General features: G+C 42.4%; 1 protein-coding gene across 1 annotated transcript in view; it reads left to right on the forward strand.

The window, feature by feature from the left end:
- jade3 (jade family PHD finger 3) overlaps positions 1-21,023 on the forward strand; it is a 53,232-nt gene that overhangs the window by 14,604 nt on the left and 17,605 nt on the right. The window contains exons 3-6 of the mRNA XM_061888906.1: positions 2,801-2,860; positions 15,406-15,488; positions 15,549-15,706; positions 15,782-15,972. Coding sequence (XP_061744890.1) covers positions 2,812-2,860; positions 15,406-15,488; positions 15,549-15,706; positions 15,782-15,972 — 481 coding nt within the window. The 5' untranslated portion in view covers positions 2,801-2,811. The remainder of the gene's footprint in view (positions 1-2,800; positions 2,861-15,405; positions 15,489-15,548; positions 15,707-15,781; positions 15,973-21,023) is intronic.

Here is a 21,023-nt window from a genome sequence, read left to right on the forward strand (position 1 = left end):
AAACGCTACAAACAGGAAATTATGTCTCAGACTAGATCGCCAAACTAAGAGCACAGGAAATCTAACATTTCAAAACTGTGTCAGAATAAGATAAGAAGTGAAGTGAATTATATTTATACAGCGCTTTTCTCTTAGTGACTCAAAGCGCTTTACATAGTGAAACCCAATATCCAAGTTACATTTAAACCAGTGTGGGTGGCACTGGGAGCAGGTGGGTAAAGTGTCTTGCCCAAGGACACAACGGCAGTGACTAGGATGGCTGAAGCGGGAATCGAACCTGCAACCCTCAAGTTGCTGGCACGGCCATTCTACCAACCGAGCTATACCGCGAGTAAAACACTTTCTGGTAGTGGTAGTTTATAAATTAATTAATGTTCCTGTGCGGCCTGGTAGTAAATGTATCACGGACCGGTACTGGTCCCCACACCGGTGGTTGGGAATCACGGGTTTAAAGGAAACACATACACAAAATGATTAGGATACATTTGGGCAATGAAATATGCAATAATATAACATGATTTGTATAATGTTACACATTCAGAACCTAAAAGCAGTGATGTTAACACGTTTAAATGGTAAATAAAAAGAGAATACAAAGATTTGCTAATCATTTTCAACTTATATTCAACTGCAAAGACAAGATATTTAAAAACTTATGTTATTTTTTTGCAAATACGAGCTCATTTGGAATTTGATGCCTGCAACAGGTTTCCAAAAAGCTTGCACAAGTGGGGAAAAAAAGACTGAGGAAGTTGAGGAATGCTCACCAAACATTTATTTGGAACATCCAACAGGTGAACAGGCTAACTGGGAACAGGCGGGTGCCATGATTGGGTATAAAACCAGTTTCCATGAAATGCTCAGTCCTTCACAAACGAGGACGGGGCGAGGGTCACCACTTTGTCTGCAAATTCGTGAGAAAATTTGTCCAACCGTTTAAGAAAACATTTATGAACGAGCTATTGCAAGGGATTTAGGGATTTCACCATATACGTTTACGTAATATCATCAAAAGATTCTGCGAAGCTGGAGAAATCACTGCACGTAAGCCATGATACTACGCGGTACTGCATCAAAAAGCAACTTCAGTGTGTAAAGGATATTACCACATGGACTCAGAAACAAGTCCGAAAATCCCTGTCAGTAACGGCATAGCTCGGTTGGTAGAGTGGCCGTGCCAGCAACTTGAGGGTTGCAGGTTCGATTCCCGCTTCCGCCATCCTAGTCACTGCCGTTGTGTCCTTGGGCAAGGCACTTTACCCACCTGCTCCCAGTGCCACCCACACTGGTTTAAATGTAACTTAGATATTGGGTTTCACCATGTAAAGCGCTTTGAGTCACTAGAGAAAAGCGCTATATAAATATAATTCTGCGCTGCTGATCGGCCTCCGCTTGGGATGTTTTCCTGCTGGCTCCGCTGTGAACGGGACTCTCGCTGCTGTGTTGGATCCGCTTTGGACTGGACTCTCGCGACTGTGTTGGATCCATTATGGATTGAACTTTCACAGCATCATGTTAGACCCGCTCGACATCCATTGCTTTCCTCCTCTCCAAGGTTCTCATAGTCATCATTGTCACCGACGTCCCACTGGGTGTGAGTTTTCCTTGCCCTTATGTGGGCCTACCGAGGCTGTCGTAGTGGTTTGTGCAGCCCTTTGAGACACTAGTGATTTAGGGCTATATAAGTAAACGATTGATTGATTGATTGAATTCACTTCACTTCACTACAGTTCGTCGCTATATCTGTAAGTGCAAGTTAAAACTCTACTATGCCAAAACCACAGCCATTTATCAACAACACCCAGAGACCCCGCTGGATGGATTGATGTTAAGTGGAAAAGTGTTCGGTGGTCTGACGAATCCACATTTCAAATTGTTTTTGAAAACTGTGGACGTCGTGCTTGGGACCAAAGAGGAAAAGAATCAGTGAAGCATAAACTCAAAGTTTAGTCCATTTAATTTACTCATTTAAAACAATATAAGTGGTCTAAATACTTCACTGTGTGTATAAGTAACATATAAGGACAGCGAAATTAAAATGTTCATATAGTTTAGATTAGATTAGATTAGATAGTACTTTATTCATTCCGTCAGGAGAGTTCCTTCAGGAAAATTAAAATTTTCAGCACAATCCCATTCAAGATCAGACAAACATTACAGGGAGACAGAACCAGATCGCTGACGGGTCTGCCGGCTTCCAGCGCCCCTTATAAAAAAAGATGAAATACAGGTAAACAAGGGGGGGGGGAATAGAAGATTAAAATGAAATAAAAAAATCGGTCTTAGCCTGGGCCTTGGAGAGGGGGTGCAGACTGAGGCCAAGGGGAAAAAAAAAAAAAAAGTTACACCCAAGGTAGCGTATGAACATTTACTTCCCTAGTTTACATGTTTATTTAACATTTGTTTTTATCCAGGGTAAGGCGTTAAAGAACATATTTCCATTAGCAACCCTGACCTAGCAAAGTGGCAGCGGCATGTTAGAGAGGTTGAAGTGTGATGATAATCTCTCAATCATTTGGGCAACCAAAAATGAGCGACAGTTGACAAATGTGTTGGAACATAAAAGAATGTCTTAGATGTATTAACACTTTTCAAGTGTAAAACATACATGGAGAATGCCTGCAACTTTATACGACAATACGGAGAATTTAGGTAATAATTGTTACTCCAATTTTTGGAGGTTGAGGTCACAACTTTCCGAATCACTGAAAAAGGCTGCGAAACCCTGGAGGATTGTTGAAAAGTTGACAGTCCCGTTAAAATGTGTTGACGTGACCAATGATCCGTGTCTCCTCTGCAGGGTGTGACAGGATGAAACGTCTTAGGACCTCCAGCAGCAGCGACACTTCTGACAATGAGAGTGAGTTCTCTCTTTCTTGTTTACGACCTCATGAAATGACTTAACATGTTTCCCAAAATCAGAGGTGTCCAAAGTGTTTTTTTTTTTTATTGGCCCCGTGACCAGAGGTGGGTAGTAACGCGCTACATTTACTCCGTTACATTTACTTGAGTAACTTTTGGGATGAATTGTACTTCTACGAGTAGTTTTGATGCAACATACTTTTACTTTTACTTGAGTATATTTATAGAGAAAAAACGCTACTTTTACTCCGTTCCATTTATCTACATTCAGCTCGCTACTCGCTACTTTTTTTTTATCGATCTATTAATGTTTGTTTTGGTTAATGACAGAGCTTCAAAGTAGAATCTACGCATGCCTGCGTTTCACCAATCACATGCAGTCACTGGTGACGTTGGACCAATCAAACAGAGCCAGGCGGTCACATGACCCGACTTAAGCAAGTTAAAAAACGTATTCGGTTGTTACCATTTAGTGGTCAATTGTACGGATTATGTACTGTACTGTGCAATCTACTAATAAAAGTTTCAATCAATAAATCAAAAGTGTAAAGGAAAAAAGACACTTTTTATTTCAACCGTACTTCCCGTCATAAACCTAAAGACTGATCGCACAGTTCCTGTCTTCACAATAAAAGCGCCGCTCCATCGCGCCAGCGCTAACAAAATAAGAGTCTCCGAAAGCCAGCGCAAACAAGCTAGCAAGCTACGGAGTTTGCCGCCAATGTATTTCTTGTAAAGTGTATAAAAACGAATATGGAAGCTGGACAAATAAGATGCCAAAAAACAACGACTTTCATGTGGTATTAGACAGAAAAGAGGAACTTTTTTTCTCCTCCATTTGAAAACGTGAACGTCTGATTCCAATCAATGCAAGTCATCAGAATCAGGTAATACACCAACTTATATTCTTGTCTTCATGAAAGATAGGAATCTATATGTTAAACATGCATGTATATTCATTAAAGCACCTTCAACATGTCAACAAAAACGGCACGATAAATAAATATAAATTATATACTGTATATATAAATGTGTATATATATATATTTAATATACATATATATATATGTGTGTGTGTACGTGTATGATGTATGTATATATGTATGATATGTATGTGTATGTATATATGAGGTAGATCACCTCGACTTGGTCATTTATTAAGTAATTGATAAACGTTAAAAAACTTATTGGGGTGTTACCATTTAGTGGTCAATTGTACAGAATATTTACTGTACTGTGCAATCTACTAATACATGTTTTAATCAATCAATCAAATCAATGAATGCCTACTGAGGCTATGGTGCTGTTAAGTTATTGTGGCTCAATGTGCCATTTTTTCTCCATTTTATTTTAATGTACTATTATTTAATATATAATATTGTTTTAGTTGCTTAAGAGATATTACTGGCTCTGAATTTGCTCATTGCTATTTTTATGTTTTTGTGCATTATTTTTTGCCGTAATCAGGTTACTCATCAGTTACTCAGTACTTGAGTAGTTTTTTCACAACATACTTTTTTACTTTTACTCAAGTAAATATTTGGGTGACTACTCCTTACTTTTACTTGAGTAATAAATCTCTAAAGTAACTGTACTCTTACTTGAGTACAATTTCTGGCTACTCTACCCACCTCTGCCCGTGACACATTCTAAAAGCAAAACGATAATATGCTGGACTGGAAGATCACACGCGAAATAACTAGAATATCTAATTATGGTAGAAAGTCGCAAGCCGAAGCTAAATGCTAACGTTAGCATGCTAGCGGTTACAACGTGTCAAGTACCATGTCACACAACTGTAAAGCGTACGCTTGTAAAATTGCCTAAAAAGTTAGCATGCTAGTGTTGCTATGTTGAAATGCTAACATTAGCATATTATCGTTAGCATGTTAACGTGTCAGGCAGCAAGTCGTAGACCTTTTAAGGGTGTTTGGCTATAAAACTGCCCGGAAAGGTCAGCATGCCGGAATGCTAATGTAAGGATGTTAACAGTTAGCATGTGTTAGTGAATTATATTTATATAGCGCTTTTCTCAAGTGACTCAAAGCGCTTTACATAGTGAAACCCAATATCTAAGTTACATTTAAAACAGTGTGGGTGGCACTGGGAGCAGGTGGGTAAAGTGTCTTGCCCAAGGACACAATGGCAGTAACTAGGATGGCACAAGCGGGAATCGAACCTGCAACTCTCCAGTTGCTGGCACGGCCACTCTACCAACCGAGCTATGTTAAGTTATGAGTCTGAAGTTTTCGGCTGCAAAATTAGCTTAAAATGTGTGCAAGTTAATATCAGCATGCTAACATGTGTCAAGAACAAAGTTCTGAACATGAGGCGTTTGGCTGCAAAATGGGCTAAAAGGTTGGCACATTAATGTTAGCATTCCAGCATGTGTCAAGTACCAAGTTATGAGTCTGAGGCTTTCGGCTGCAAAATCGGCCAAAAAAGTTAGCATGCTAATGTTAGCATTCTAGCATGGCAACTTTAGGATGCTAACAGTTGGCATGTGTCAAGTACCAAGTTATAACTCTGAGGTGTTCAGCTGCAAAATTGGCTACAAAAAGTTTGCACGTTAATGTTAGCATGTGTCAAATACCAAGTTATAAGGCGGAAGTTTTCGGCTGAAAAAAATGGCTAGAAAAGTTGGCACGATAATGTCAGCATGTACATGCTAGCATGTTATTATTGTTGAGGTGTTCGGCTACAAAATAAGTTAAAAAAGTTAGCATGTGTCAAGTTCAAAGGTATAAGTCTGAGGTGTTTGGCTGTAGAATTGACTACAAAAGTTATCAAGTTAATGTTAGCATGCTAACGTGTTAAACAAGTTATGAGACTGGTGTTAAGCTGCAAAATTGGCTAAAAAGTTAGCATACCAATGTTACTTTGCTGAAATGCTAACGTTAGCATATTACCGGTTAACATGTGTCAGGTAGCAAGTAAACCTCTAGGGGTGTTCGGCGATATAACTGACTGGAAAGGTCAGCATACCGGAACGCTAATGTAAGGATGTTAACAGTTAGCATGTGTTAAGTTATCTGTCTGAAGTTTTGGGCTGCAAAATTAGCTTAAAGGATGGCACGTTAATTTTAGTATTCCAGCATGTTATTGTTAGCATGCGTCAAGTACCAAGTTATGAGTCTGAGGTGTTTACCTGCAAAATTGGCTGAAAAAGTTTGCAAGTTAATGTTAGCATTCCAGCATTTTATTGTTAGCATGTGTCAAGTACCAAGTTATGAATCTGAGTCGTTGGGCTGAAAAAGTTAGCATGCTAATACCAGCATGCTAACGTGTGTCATGAACCAAGTTAGGAGTCTGAGGCATTTGGCTGCAAAATTGGCTAAAAGGTTGGCACATTAATGTTAGCATTCCAGCATGTTACTGTTTGCATGGGTCAAGTACCAAGTTTGAGTCTGAAGTGTTCGGCTACAAATTTCGCTGAAAAAGTTAGCATGCTAATTATAGCACTATATCATGGTAACGTTAGGATGCTAACAGTTAGCATGTGTCAAGTACCAAGTTATAATTCTGAGGTTGTTTAGCTGCAAAATTGGCTACACAAGTTTTCACTTTAATATTAGCATGTTTCAAATACCAAGTTATGAGTCGGAGGTGTTCGGCTGCAAAAATGACTAAAAAAGTTAGCATGTTGATGTAAGAATGCTAGCATGTTAACATTGCCATGTGTCAAGTACCAAGTCATATGACTCTGAAATGTTGGGCTGCAAAATCGGCTTAAAAAGTTGGCCCGTTTATGTCAGCATGCCCATGCTAGCATGTTATTGTTAGCATGTGTCAAGCATGTTAGCATGTTACTCTGGGGTGTTTGGCTACAAAATTTGGCTAAAAGTCCTAAAATATGTCAAGTACCAAGTTATGAGTCTGACGCTTTCGGCTGCAAAATAGGCTGAAAAAGTTAGCATGCTAATGTTGACATTCTAGCATGGTAACATTAGGATGCTAACAGTTAGCATGTGTCAAGTACCAAGTTATGAGTCTGAGGTGTTCAGCTGCAAAATTGGCTACAAAAAGTTTGCACGTTAATGTTGAAATGTGTCAAATACCAAGTTATAAGTCAGAGGTGTTTGGCTGCAAAAATGGCTAAAAGGTTGGCACATTAATGTTAGCATTCCAGCATGTTATTGTTTGAATGGGTCAAGTACCAAGTTTGAGTCTGAAGTGTTCGGCTACAAATTTCGCTGAAAAAGTTAGTATGCTAATAATAGCACTATATCATGGTAACGTTAGGATGCAAACAGTTAGCATGTATCAAGTACCAAGTTATAAGTCTGAGGTTGTTAAGCTGCAAAATTGGTTACACAAGTTTTCACTTTAATATTAGCATGTTTCAAATACCAAGTTATGAGTCGGAGGTGTTCGGCTGCAAAAATGACTAAAAAAGTTAGCACGTTAATGTAAGAATGCTAGCATGTTAACATTGCCATGTGTCAAGTACCAAGTCATATGACTCTGAAATGTTGGGCTGCAAAATCGGCTTAAAAAGTTGGCCCGTTTATGTCAGCATGCCCATGCTAGCATGTTGTTGTTAGCATGTGTCAAGCATGTTAGCATGTTACTCTGGGGTGTTTGGCTACAAAATTTGGCTAAAAGTCCTAAAATATGTCAAGTACCAAGTTATGAGTCTGACGCTTTCGGCTGCAAGATAGGCTGAAAAAGTTAGCATGCTAATGTTGGCATTCTAGCATGGTAACGTTAGGATGCTAACAGTTAGCATGTGTCAAGTACCAAGTTATGAGTCTGAGGGGTTCAGCTGCAAAATTGGCTGAAAAAGTTTGCACGTTAATGTTGAAATGTGTCAAATACCAAGTTGTAAGTCAGAGGTGTTTGGCTGCAAAAATGGCTAAAAGGTTGGCACATTAATGTTAGCATTCCAGCATGTTATTGTTTGCATGGGTCAAGTACCAAGTTTGAGTCTGAAGTGTTCGGCTACAAATTTCGCTGAAAAAGTTAGCATGCTAATTATAGCACTATATCATGGTAACGTTAGGATGCTAACAGTTAGCATGTATCAAGTACCAAGTTATAAGTCTGAGGTTGTTAAGCTGCAAAATTGGCTACACAAGTTTTCACTTTAATATTAGCATGTTTCAAATACCAAGTTATGAGTCGGAGGTGTTCGGCTGCAAAAAATGACTAAAAAAGTTAGCACGTTAATGTAAGAATGCTAGCATGTTAACATTGCCATGTGTCAAGTACCAAGTCATATGACTCTGAAATGTTCCGCTGCAAAATTGGCTTAAAAAGTTGGTACGTTTATGTCAGCATGCCCATGCTAGCATGTTGTTGTTAGCATGTGTCAAGCATGTTAGCATGTTACTCTGAGGTGTTTGGCTACAAAATTTGGCTAAAAGTCCTAAAATATGTCAAGTACCAAGTTATGAGTCTGACGCTTTCGGCTGCAAAATAGGCTGAAAAAGTTAGCATGCTAATGTTGGCATTCTAGCATGGTAACGTTAGGATGCTAACAGTTAGCATGTGTCAAGTACCAAGTTATGAGTCTGAGGGGTTCAGCTGCAAAATTGGCTGAAAAAGTTTGCACGTTAATGTTGAAATGTGTCAAATACCAAGTTGTAAGTCAGAGGTTTTTGGCTGCAAAAATGGCTAAAAGGTTGGCACATTAATGTTAGCATTCCAGCATGTTATTGTTTGCATGGGTCAAGTACCAAGTTTGAGTCTGAAGTGTTCGGCTACAAATTTTGCTGAAAAAGTTAGCATGCTAATAATAGCACTATATCATGGTAACGTTAGGATGCTAACAGTTAGCATGTATCAAGTACCAAGTTATAAGTCTGAGGTTGTTAAGCTGCAAAATTGGCTACACAAGTTTTCACTTTAATATTAGCATGTTTCAAATACCAAGTTATGAGTCGGAGGTGTTCGGCTGCAAAAATGACTAAAAAAGTTAGCACGTTAATGTAAGAATGCTAGCATGTTAACATTGCCATGTGTCAAGTACCAAGTCATATGACTCTGAAATGTTGGGCTGCAAAATCGGCTTAAAAAGTTGGCCCGTTTATGCCAGCATGCCCATGCTAGCATGTTATTGTTAGCATGTGTCAAGCATGTTAGCATGTTACTCTGGGGTGTTTGGCTACAAAATTTGGCTAAAAGTCCTAAAATATGTCAAGTACCAAGTTATGAGTCTGACGCTTTCGGCTGAAAAAGTTAGCATGCTAATGTTGGCATTCTAGCATGGTAACGTTAGGATGCTAACAGTTAGCGTGTGTCAAGTACCAAATTATGAGTCTGAGGGGTTGAGCTGCAAAATTGGCTGAAAAAGTTTGCACGTTAATGTTGAAATGTGTCAAATACCAAGTTATAAGTCAGAGGTGTTTGGCTGCAAAAATGGCTAAAAGGTTGGCACATTAATGTTAGCATTCCAGCATGTTATTGTTTGAATGGGTCAAGTACCTAGTTTGAGTCTGAAGTGTTCGGCTACAAATTTCGCTGAAAAAGTTAGCATGCTAATTATAGCACTATATCATGGTAACGTTAGGATGCTAACAGTTAGCATGTGTCAAGTACCAAGTTATAAGTCTGAGGTTGTTTAGCTGCAAAATTGGCTACACAAGTTTTCACTTTAATATTAGCATGTTTCAAATACCAAGTTATGAGTCGGAGGTGTTCGGCTGCAAAAATGACTAAAAAAGTTAGCACGTTAATGTAAGAATGCTAGCATGTTAACATTGCCATGTGTCAAGTACCAAGTCATATGACTCTGAAATGTTCCGCTGCAAAATTGGCTTCAAAAGTTGGTACGTTAATGTCAGCATGCACATGCTACCATGTTATTGTTAGCATGTGTCAAGTACCAAGTTATATGACTCTGAGGCATTTGACTGGAAAATAAGGTTAAAATAAAGTAAGGATGTGTCAAGAACCAAGTTATAAGTCTGAGGTGTTTGGCTGTGGAATTGGCTGAAAAAGTTAGCAAGTTAAAGTTAACATGCCAACATGTGTTAAGAAACAAGTTGAGTCTACGGCATTCAGCTGCAATATTGGCTAATAAAAATTGGCATGTTAATATTAGCATGTTAGTTAGCATATGTCAGGTACTAAGTCATGTTACTCTGGGGTGTTTGGTTACAAATTTGGCTAATAGTCTTAGAATGTGTCAAGTACCAAGTTATGAGTCTGAGGCTGCCAAATTGGCTTAAAGAGTCAGCATGGTAGCGTTAGCATGCTAACAGTTAGCAAGTGTCAAGTACTAAGTTATCAGTCTAAGGCGTTCGGCTGCAAAATTGGCTGAAAAAGTTAGCATGCTAGGATAGGCTCCAGCATCCTCTGCGACCCCAAGAGGGACAAGCAGTAAAAAATGGATTGATGGATGGAAGTTAACATGCTAAAAGTTAGCATGTGTCAAGTACCAAGTCACGAGTCCGAGGCGTTCAGTTGAAAAATTGGCTTAAAAAGTTAGCATGCTAATGTTGGCATTGTAGCATGGTAACATTAGCATGCTAAAAGTTAGCATGTGTCAAGTACGAAGTAATCGATCTATGGCATTCAGGTGCAAAATTGGCTGAAAGTTTGGTATGCTGGGATAGGTTCCAGTACCCCCTGCTAACCTGAGAGGGACAAGCGATAGAAAAAGGATCAATGGATGGAAGTTAACGTGCTAACAGTTAGCATGTGTCAAGTACCAAGTTATGAGACTGAGGCCTTCAGCTTAAAAATTGGCCTAAAAAGTTAGCATGCTACTGTTGGCATTCTAGCATGGTAACGTTAGTATGCAAACAGTTAGCATGTGTCAAGTACCACGTTACGAGTCCGGGGCGTTCGGCTGCAAAATTGGCTTAAAAAATTACCATGCCATGTTGGCATTCTAGAATTGTAACGTTAGCATGTAAACAGTTAGCATGTGTCAAGTACCAAGTTACGAATCTGAGGCATTCGGCTGAAAAATTGGCTTAAAATGTTAGCATGTTACTGTTGCCATTCTAGCATGGTAACATTACTATGTTAACAGTTAGCATGTGTCAAGTTACGAGTCTGAGGGGTTCGGCTGCAAAATCTGCTTAAAAAGTTAGCATGCTACTGTTGGCATCCTAGCATGGTAGCGTTGGCATGGAAACAGTTAGCATTTGTCAAGTACCAAGTTATGAGACTGAGGCCTTCAGCTTAAAAATTGGCCTAAAAAGTTAGCATGCTACTGTTGGCATTCTAGCATGGTAACGTTAGTATGCAAACAGTTAGCATGTGTCAAGTACCACGTTACGAGTCCGAGGCGTTCGGCTGCAAAATTGGCTTAAAAAATTACCATGCCATGTTGGCATTCTAGAATTGTAACGTTAGCATGTGTCAAGTACCAAGTTACGAATCTGATGCATTCGGCTGAAAAATTGGCTTAAAATGTTAGCATGTTACTGTTGCCATTCTAGCATGGTAACGTTAGCATGCTAACAGTTAGCATGTGTCAAGTTACGAGTCTAATGGGTTCGGCTGCAAAATCTGCTTAAAAAGTTAGCATGCTACTGTTGGCATCCTAGCATGGTAGCGTTGGCATGGAAACAGTTAGCATTTGTCAAGTACCAAGTTATGAGACTGAGGCCTTCAGCTTAAAAATTGGCCTAAAAAGTTGGCATTCTAGCATGGTAACGTTAGTATGCAAACAGTTAGCACGTGTCAAGTACCAAGTTACGAGTCCGAGGCGTTCGGCTGCAAAATTGGCTTAAAAAATTACCATGCCATGTCGGCATTCTAGAATTGTAACGTTAGCATGCAAACAGTTAGCATGTGTCAAGTACCAAGTTACGAGTCCGAGGCGTTCGGCTGCAAAATTGGCTTAAAAAATTACCATGCCATGTCGGCATTCTAGAATTGTAACGTTAGCATGCAAACAGTTAGCATGTGTCAAGTACCAAGTTCCGAATCTGAGGCATTCGGCTGAAAAATTGGCTTAAAAAGTTAGCATGTTACTGTTGCCATCCTAGCATGGTAACGTTAGCATGCTAACAGTTAGCATGTGTCAAGTTACGAGTCTGAGGGGTTTGGCTGCAAAATCTGCTTAAAAAGTTAGCATGCTACTGTTGGCATTCTAGCATGGTAACGTTAGTATGCAAACAGTTAGCATGTGTCAAGTACCACGTTACGAGTCCGAGGCGTTCGGCTGCAAAATTGGCTTAAAAAATTACCATGCCATGTCGGCATTCTAGAATTGTAACGTTAGCATGTAAACAGTTAGCATGTGTCAAGTACCAAGTTACGAATCTGAGGCATTCGGCTGAAAAATCTGCTTAAAAAATTACCATGCCATGTCGGCATTCTAGAATTGTAACGTTAGCATGTAAACAGTTAGCATGTGTCAAGTACCAAGTTACGAATCTGAGGCATTCGGCTGAAAAATTGGCTTAAAAAGTTAGCATGTTACTGTTGCCATTCTAGCATGGTAACGTTAGCATGCTAACAGTTAGCATGTGTCAAGTTACGAGTCTGAGGGGTTTGGCTGCAAAATCTGCTTAAAAAGTTAGCATGCTACTGTTGGCATTCTAGCATGGTAACGTTAGTATGCAAACAGTTAGCATGTGTCAAGTACCACGTTACGAGTCCGGGGCGTTCGGCTGCAAAATTGGCTTAAAAAGTTAGCATGTTACTGTTGCCATTCTAGCATGGTAACGTTAGCATGCTAACAGTTAGCATGTGTCAAGTTACGAGTCTGAGGGGTTTGGCTGCAAAATCTGCTTAAAAAGTTAGCATGCTACTGTTGGCATTCTAGCATGGTAACGTTAGTATGCAAACAGTTAGCATGTGTCAAGTACCACGTTACGAGTCCGAGGCGTTCGGCTGCAAAATTGGCTTAAAAAATTACCATGCCATGTTGGCATTCTAGAATTGTAATGTTAGCATGCAAACAGTTAGCATGTGTCACGTACCAAGTTTCGAATCTGAGGCATTCGGCTGAAAAATTGGCTTAAAATGTTAGCATGTTACTGTTGCCATTCTAGCATGGTAACGTTAGCATGCTAACAGTTGGCATGTGTCAAGTTACGAGTCTGAGGGGTTCGGCTGCAAAATCTGCTTAAAACGTTAGCATGCTACTGTTGGCATCCTATCATGGTAGCGTTGGCATGGAAACAGTTAGCATTTGTCAAGTACCAAGTTATGAGACTGAGGCCTTCAGCTTAAAAATTGGCCTAAAAAGTTAGCATGCTACTGTTAGCATTCAAGCATGGTAACGTTAGTATGCAAACAGTTAGCATGTGTCAAGTACCACGTTACGAGTCCGGGGCGTTCGGCTGCAAAATTGGCTTAAAAAAATTACCATGCCATGTTGGCATTCTAGAATTGTAACGTTAGCATGTAAACAGTTAGCACGTGTCAAGTACCAAGTTACGAATCTGAGGCATTCGGCTGAAAAATTGGCTTAAAATGTTAGCATGTTACTGTTGCCATTCTAGCATGGTAACGTTAGCAATTGTCAAGTTACGAGTCTGAGGGGTTCGGCTGCAAAATCTACTTAAAAAATTAGCATGCTACTGTTGGCCTCCTAGCATGGTAGCGTTGGCATGGAAACAGTTAGCATTTGTCAAGTACCAAGTTATGAGACTGAGGCCTTCAGCTTAAAAATTGGCCTAAAAAGTTAGCATGCTACTGTTGGCATTCTAGCATGATAAAGTTAGTATGCAAACAGTTAGCATGTGTCGAGTACCACGTTACGAGTCCGAGGCGTTCGGCTGCAAAATTGGCTTAAAAAATTGCCATGCCATGTCGGCATTCTAGAATTGTAACGTTAGCATGTAAACAGTTAGCATGTGTCAAGTACCAAGTTACGAATCTGAGGCATTCGGCTGAAAAATTGGCTTAAAATTTTAGCATGTTACTGTTGCCATTCTATCATGGTAATGTTAGCATGCTAACAGTTAGCATGTGTCAAGTTACGAGTCTGAGGGGTTCGGCTGCAAAATCTGCTTAAAAAGTTAGCATGCTACTGTTGGCATCCTATCATGGTAGCGTTGGCATGGAAACAGTTAGCATTTGTCAAGTACCAAGTTATGAGTCTGAGGCATTCGGCTGAAAAATTGGCTTAAAATGTTAGCATGTTACTGTTGCCATTCTAGCATGGTAACGTTAGTATGCAAACAGTTAGCATGTGTCAAGTACCACGTTACGAGTTCGGGGCGTTCGGCTGCAAAATTGGCTTAAAAAAATTACCATGCCATGTCGGCATTCTAGAATTGTAACGTTAGCATGTAAACAGTTAGCATGTGTCAAGTACCAAGTTACGAATCTGAGGCATTCGGCTGAAAAATTGGCTTAAAATGTTAGCATGTTACTGTTGCCATTCTAGCATGGTAACGTTAGCATGCTAACAGTTAGCATGTGTCAAGTTACGAGTCTGAGGGGTTCGGCTGCAAAATCTGCTTAAAACGTTAGCATGCTACTGTTGGCATCCTATCATGGTAGCGTTGGCATGGAAACAGTTAGCATTTGTCAAGTACCAAGTTATGAGACTGAGGCCTTCAGCTTAAAAATTGGCCTAAAAAGTTAGCATGCTACCGTTGGCATTCTAGCATGGTAATGTTAGTATGCAAACAGTTAGCATGTGTCAAGTACCACGTTACGAGTCCGGGGCGTTCGGCTGCAAAATTGGCTTAAAAAAATTACCATGCCATGTCGGCATTCTAGAATTGTAACGTTAGCATGTAAACAGTTAGCATGTGTCAAGTACCAAGTTACGAATCTGAGGCATTCGGCTGAAAAATTGGCTTAAAATGTTAGCATGTTACTGTTGCCATTCTAGCATGGTAACGTTAGCATGCTAACAGTTAGCATGTGTCAAATTACGAGTCTGAGGGGTTCGGCTGCAAAATCTGCTTAAAAAGTTAGCATGCTACTGTTGGCATCCTAGCATGGTAGCGTTGGCATGGAAACAGTTAGCATGTGTCAAGTACCAAGTTACGAGTCTGAGGCATCCACCTGTTTTTAAATTGGCTTAAAAAGTTATTATGCTCATTTTGGTAATGCTACCTAAAGCTAAGTCAATCAGTGGCCAGGATACTAAACAATGCTATCTGAATGTTCTGGTCTAGTGGCTAACACTACTGCAGTATTAAGATGTTTACCTTATTTGGGGCCAAATTTTGCAGAATATGCTACCATGTTAGCGATAGCGACGCTAACTTATGGCTGTTGTGCAGATGGTTTAGCATATTGTTGACAGGCCTGTGTTGGCTTAAGCATCTTTAAAAGTTAAAGTACCAAGGATTGTCACATAAAATTATTCTCTGCATTCGACCCATCACCCCTGATAATCCCCTGCGAGGTGAGGGGAGCAGTGAGCAGCCGCGGTGGCCACGCCCGGGAATAATTTTCGTTGATTTAACCCCCAATTCCAACTTTTGATGCTGAGTGCCAAGCAGGGAGGTAATGGGTCCTGTTTTTCTAGTCTTTGGTACGACTTTGAAGTGTACAAAATGTATCCTTCAGTTCGGACGCCCCTGATTAGAATTCTTCCAAAAGAGTGGAGGATACGTGGTGGTGGTCTACAGCCGCAGAAAACCTCCTGAGCCTACGTTCTGTTTGCCCTTTCAGGTCCCTCAACGTCCTTCTGCTCGTCCAACAAGTATGGCAGCAAACCCGGCACGCCCGCCCCGGACCTCAAGAAGCCGGCTGAAGTAGGTTCCCGCCTATGTGGGCCCGCCCCCCCCCCCCTGATTGTAGGCGTGTCTCGGCAGGTGTTCCGAAAAGACCTGATCAGCGCCATGAAGCTGCCGGACTCCCACCACATCCCGCCGGAGGACTACTACCTGCTGGCCGACTCCTGGAAGCAGGAGTGGGAGAAAGGGGTCCAGGTCCTGGCCAGTCCGGACACCATCCCGCAGGCGTCGGTCAGGTAGCGCTGTTCCAGTCGGGACGCCTCAAAAGGGCTCTCCGGTCTCATTCTGTGGGCGTGTCCCTGGGGTGGCAGGATCATGGCGGAGAAGTCCAAAGAGGTTCTCTACAGCCACCAGAAGAAGTACATCCAGTGCTCCGGCCAGGAGGCGGCGGAGCCGGGCTACGTGAACATCAAGGAGCTGGCGGAGGCCATGTGCCGCTACGACCTGGACGACGTGGACCTGTACTGGCTGCGGGCCCTCAACACGGAGCTGATCCGCATGGGTGAGCAACACCCGCACCTTTTCGCCACATTCATACACCTTTTTTTTCCACACAGGCGCGCATTGTCAAAATACTGCTGATAACACATCCATCCATCCATCATCTTCCGCTTATCCGAGGTCGGGTCGCGGGGGCAGCAGCCTAAGCAGGGAAGCCCAGACTTCCCTATCAATCAATCAATCAATGTTTATTTATATAGCCCCAAATCACAAATGTCTCAAAGGACTGCACAAATCATTACGACTACAACATCCTCGGAAGAACCCACAAAAGGGCAAGGAAAACTCACACCCAGTGGGCAGAGAGAATTCACATCCAGTGGGACGCCAGTGACAATGCTGACTATGAGAAACCTTGGAGAGGACCTCAGATGTGGGCAACCCCCCCCCTCTAGGGGACCGAAAGCAATGGTTGTCGAGCGGGTCTAACATGATACTGTGAAAGTTCAATCCATAGTGGCTCCAAGACAGCAGTGAGAGTCCCGTCCACAGGAAACCATCTCAAGCGGATCAGCAGCGTAGAGATGTCCCCAACCGTTACAGGCGAGCGGTCCATCCTGGGTCCCGACGAGCGGTCCATCCTGGGTCTCGACTCTGGACAGTCAGTACTTCATCCATGGTCATCGGACCGGACCCCCTCCACAAGGGAGGGGGGGACATAGGAGAAAGAAAAGAAGCGGCAGATCAACTGGTCTAAAAAGGAGGTCTATTTAAAGGCTAGAGTATACAGATGAGTTTTAAGATGAGACTTAAATGCTTCTACTGAGGTAGCATCTCGAACTGTTACCGGGAGGGCATTCCAGAGTACTGGAGCCCTATCTCCAGCCACTTCGTCTAGCTCTTCCCGGGGGATCCCGAGGCGTTCCCAGGCCAGCCGGGAGACATAGTCTTCCCAACGTGTCCTGGGTCTTCCCCGTGGCCTCCTACCGGCTGGACGTGCCCTAAACACCTCCCTAGGGAGGCGTTCGGGTGGCATCCTGACCAGATGCCCGAACCACCTCATCTGGCTCCTCTCGATGTGAAGGAGCAGCGGCTTTACTTTGAGTTCCTCCCGGATGGCAGAGCTTCTCACCCTATCTCTAAGGGAGAGACCTTGAAACTCATTTGGGCCGCTTGTACCCGTGATCTTATCCTTTCGGTCATGACCCAAAGCTCATGACCATAGGTGAGGATGGGAACGTAGATCGACCGGTAAATTGAGAGCTTTGCCTTCCGGCTCAGCTCCTTCTTCACCACAACGGATCGATACAACGTCCGCATTACTGAAGACGCCGCACCGATCCGCCTGTCGATCTCACGATCCACTCTTCCCCCACTCGTGAACAAGACTCCTAGGTACTTGAACTCCTCCACTTGGGGCAGGGTCTCCTCCCCAACCCGGAGATGGCACGCCACCCTTTTCCAGGCGAGAACCATGGACTCGGACTTGGAGGTGCTGATTCTCATTCCGGTCGCTTCACACTCGGCTGCGAACCGATCCACATAACTGATAACACAATTGGTGGTTAAATCGCCCTAAAATGTATCCTGGTCGCGGTCATTGCTGCTGCTCACTGCTCCCCTCACCTCCCAGGGGGTGACCAAGAATGATGGGTCATTACAGCTGAAGCAGTGGATCTATTAGTTCGGAATCCATACTGGCTCTCACTCAACAGCATGTTCTTCTCAATAAAACTGTCTAATTTCTCTACAAATATTTATTCAATTATTTTAGAAAATTGTGACACTGGTCTGTAATTAGTAAATATATGTCTGCGTATGACACAGTATGTTACTGCATATGTCAGCAGACTAATTAGGAGTCTTTGTTTGTTTAAGGTGAGCATTTAAGTCTCACCTTAAAACTCATCTGTATACTCTAGCCTTTAAATAGACCTCCTTTTTAGACCAGTTGATCTGCCGCTTCTTTTCTTTCTCCCATGTCCCCCCCTCCCTTGTGGAGGGGGTCCGGTCCGATGACCATGGATGAAGTACTGGCTGTCCAGAGTCGAGACCCAGGATGGACCGCTCGCCTGTATCGGTTGGGGACGTCTCTACGCTGCTGATCCGCTTGAGATGGTTTCCTGTGGACGGGACTCTCGCTGCTGTCTTGGATCCGCTTGAACTGAACTCTCGCGGCTGTGTTGGAGCCACTATGGATTGAACTTTCACAGTATCATGTTAGACCCGCTCGACATCCATTGCTTTCGGTCCCCTAGAGAGGGGGGGTTGCCCACATCTGAGGTCCTCTCCAAGGTTTCTCATAGTCAGCATTGTCACTGGCGTCCCACTGGATGTGAATTCTCCCTGACCACTGGGTGTGAGTTTTCCTTGCCCTTTTGTGGGTTCTTCCGAGGATGTTGTAGTCGTAATGATTTGTGCAGCCCTTTGAGACATTTGTGATTTGGGGCTATATAAATAAACATTGATTGATTGATTGATACTTACTACTAAAAGACAAGTTGTCTATTTTATTGAAGGACTAAATTGCAATAATAAACATATGTTTCATGTACCATGAAATGTTTTTGTTAAATTAACGTGGTCCCCTTTATGTAGGAAAGTATCGAAAAATATCAAAATACATTTTAGTCTACTAAAAATTATTACTTCTTTATGTTGACTATTGCTGTTTAATTAAGGACACTTATTACGTATGTTTAGCTTGTGTGCTTGGCTGTTGTGTAGCTGCTAGCTCTCAGTAGCCTATACGCTGTCATGTTTACCCACACAAAAAAAAAAAAAAATCTGTAAAAAAAACGGTCATCTACAAAAACTGTAAAATTAAAGTAAAACATTGTAAACCAAATAATGATCATCCATCCATCCATTTTCTACCGCTTATTCCCTTTTGGGGTCGCGGGGGGCGCTGGCGCCTATCTCAGCTACAATCGGGCGGAAGGCGGGGTACACCCTGGACAAGTCGCCACCTCATCGCAGGGCCAACACAGATAGACAGACAACATTCACACTCACATTCACACACTAGGGCCAATTTAGTGTTGCCAATCAACCTATCCCCAGGTGCATGTCTTTGGAAGTGGGAGGAAGCCGGAGTACCCGGAGGGAACCCACGCATTCACGGGGAGAACATGCAAACTCCACACAGAAAGATCACGAGCCTGGATTTGAACCCAGGACTGCAGGAACTTCGTATTGTGAGGCAGACGCACTAACCCCTCTGCCACCGTGAAGCCCAAAAATAATGATCAAAAACATATTTACATAAATACGGACAAACATCGTAATTTTACAGATTTTTACTATATTATTAAGATCAATCACCTTTGATAAAGTGACGATGCAACCAGTTCTGCAGAAAATGACCTTTATTCTACAGAGTTTTTCCATATTATTACGATCCACCAACTTTAAATAAGTGACAATGCTGGCAGTTCCACATTCTTGTTTGGTGTGGGTTCACAATGTGGCGCATATTTGTAACAGTGTTAGATTTGTTTGTACGGCCACCCTCAGTGTGACTTGTATGGCTGTTGGCTGTTGATCAAGTATGTCTTGCCGTCACCAACGTGTGTCATATTACAGAGAAACATTTTTAATTGTTTGTATGAGCAAAAACCTTTATATAGCTGATGTAGCTTACCACCACCAGGTGTGAATGAACGACGGGTTCCCACTTCACTGTGAGTGCTTGGAGTATCTAACAATAGAAAAGGTCGATATAAATGTAATGTAATGGGTCAAATGCAGAGAATCATTTGTTACAAGTGCTCCATAATGTTATACAATACATGTTCAATGGACTATTCAATCAATCAATCAAAGTTAACTTATATAGCCCTAAATCACGAGTGTCTCAAAGGGCTGCACAAGCCACGACCACATCCTCGGCTCAGATCCCACATCAGGGCAAGGAAAAAACTCAAACCCACAATGAGAAACCTTGGAGGGGACCGCAGATGTGGGCTATTAAAACAGTCCGTTAGAAATGAATGGAGAATAAGCACTGTTGGTTTATAGCCGGGGTGTCAAACGTACGGCCAGAGGACGGGATCAGGCCCGCGATCAGGTTCTATCCAACGATATTTTGCAAAGTATAAAAAATATTTGGGAATGAAAGAAACTGCTGTTCTAAATCATCAATCAATCAATGTTTATTTATATAGCCCCAAATCACAAACGTCTCAAAGGACTGCACAAATCATTACGACTACAACATCCTCGGAAGAACCCACAAAAGGGCAAGGGAAACTCACACCCAGTGGGCAGGGAGAATTCACATCCAGTGGGACGCCAGTGACAATGCTGACTATGAGAAACCTTGGAGAGGACCTCAGATGTGGGCAACCCCCCCCCTCTAGGGGACCGAAAGCAATGGATGTCGAGCGGGTCCAACATGATACTGTGGAAGTTCAATCCATAGTGGCTCCAACACAGCCGCGAGAGTTCAGTTCAAGCGGATCCAAGACAGCAGCGAGAGTCCCGTCCACAGGAAACCATCTCAAGCGGAGGCGGATCAGCAGCGTAGAGATGTCCCCAACCGATACAGGCGAGCGGTCCATCCTGGGTCCCGACGAGCGGTCCATCCTGGGTCTCGACTCTGGACAGCCAGTACTTCATCCATGGTCATCGGACCGGACCCCCTCCACAAGGGAGGGGGGGACATAGGAGAAAGAAAAGAAGCGGCAGATCAACTGGTCTAAAAAGGAGGTCTATTTAAAGGCTAGAGTATACAGATGAGTTTTAAGGTGAGACTTAAATGCTTCTACTGAGGTAGCATCTCGAACTGTTACCGGGAGGGCATTCCAGAGTACTGGAGCCCGAACGGAAAACGCTCTATAGCCCGCAGACTTTTTTTGAGCTCTAGGAATCACTAATAAGCCGGAGTCTTTTGAGCGCAGATTTCTTACCGGGACATATGGTACAATACAATCGGCAAGATAGGATGGAGCTAGACCGTGTAGTATTTTATACGTAATTAGTAAAACCTTAAAGTCACATCTTAAGTGCACAGGAAGCCAGTGCAGGTGAGCCAGTACAGGCGTAATGTGATCAAACTCTCTTGTTCTTGTCAAAAGTCTAGCAGCCGCATTTTGTACCAACTGTAATCTT

This window comes from Nerophis ophidion, linkage group LG26, assembly GCF_033978795.1.
Source record: "Nerophis ophidion isolate RoL-2023_Sa linkage group LG26, RoL_Noph_v1.0, whole genome shotgun sequence".
NCBI lineage: Eukaryota > Metazoa > Chordata > Actinopteri > Syngnathiformes > Syngnathidae > Nerophis > Nerophis ophidion.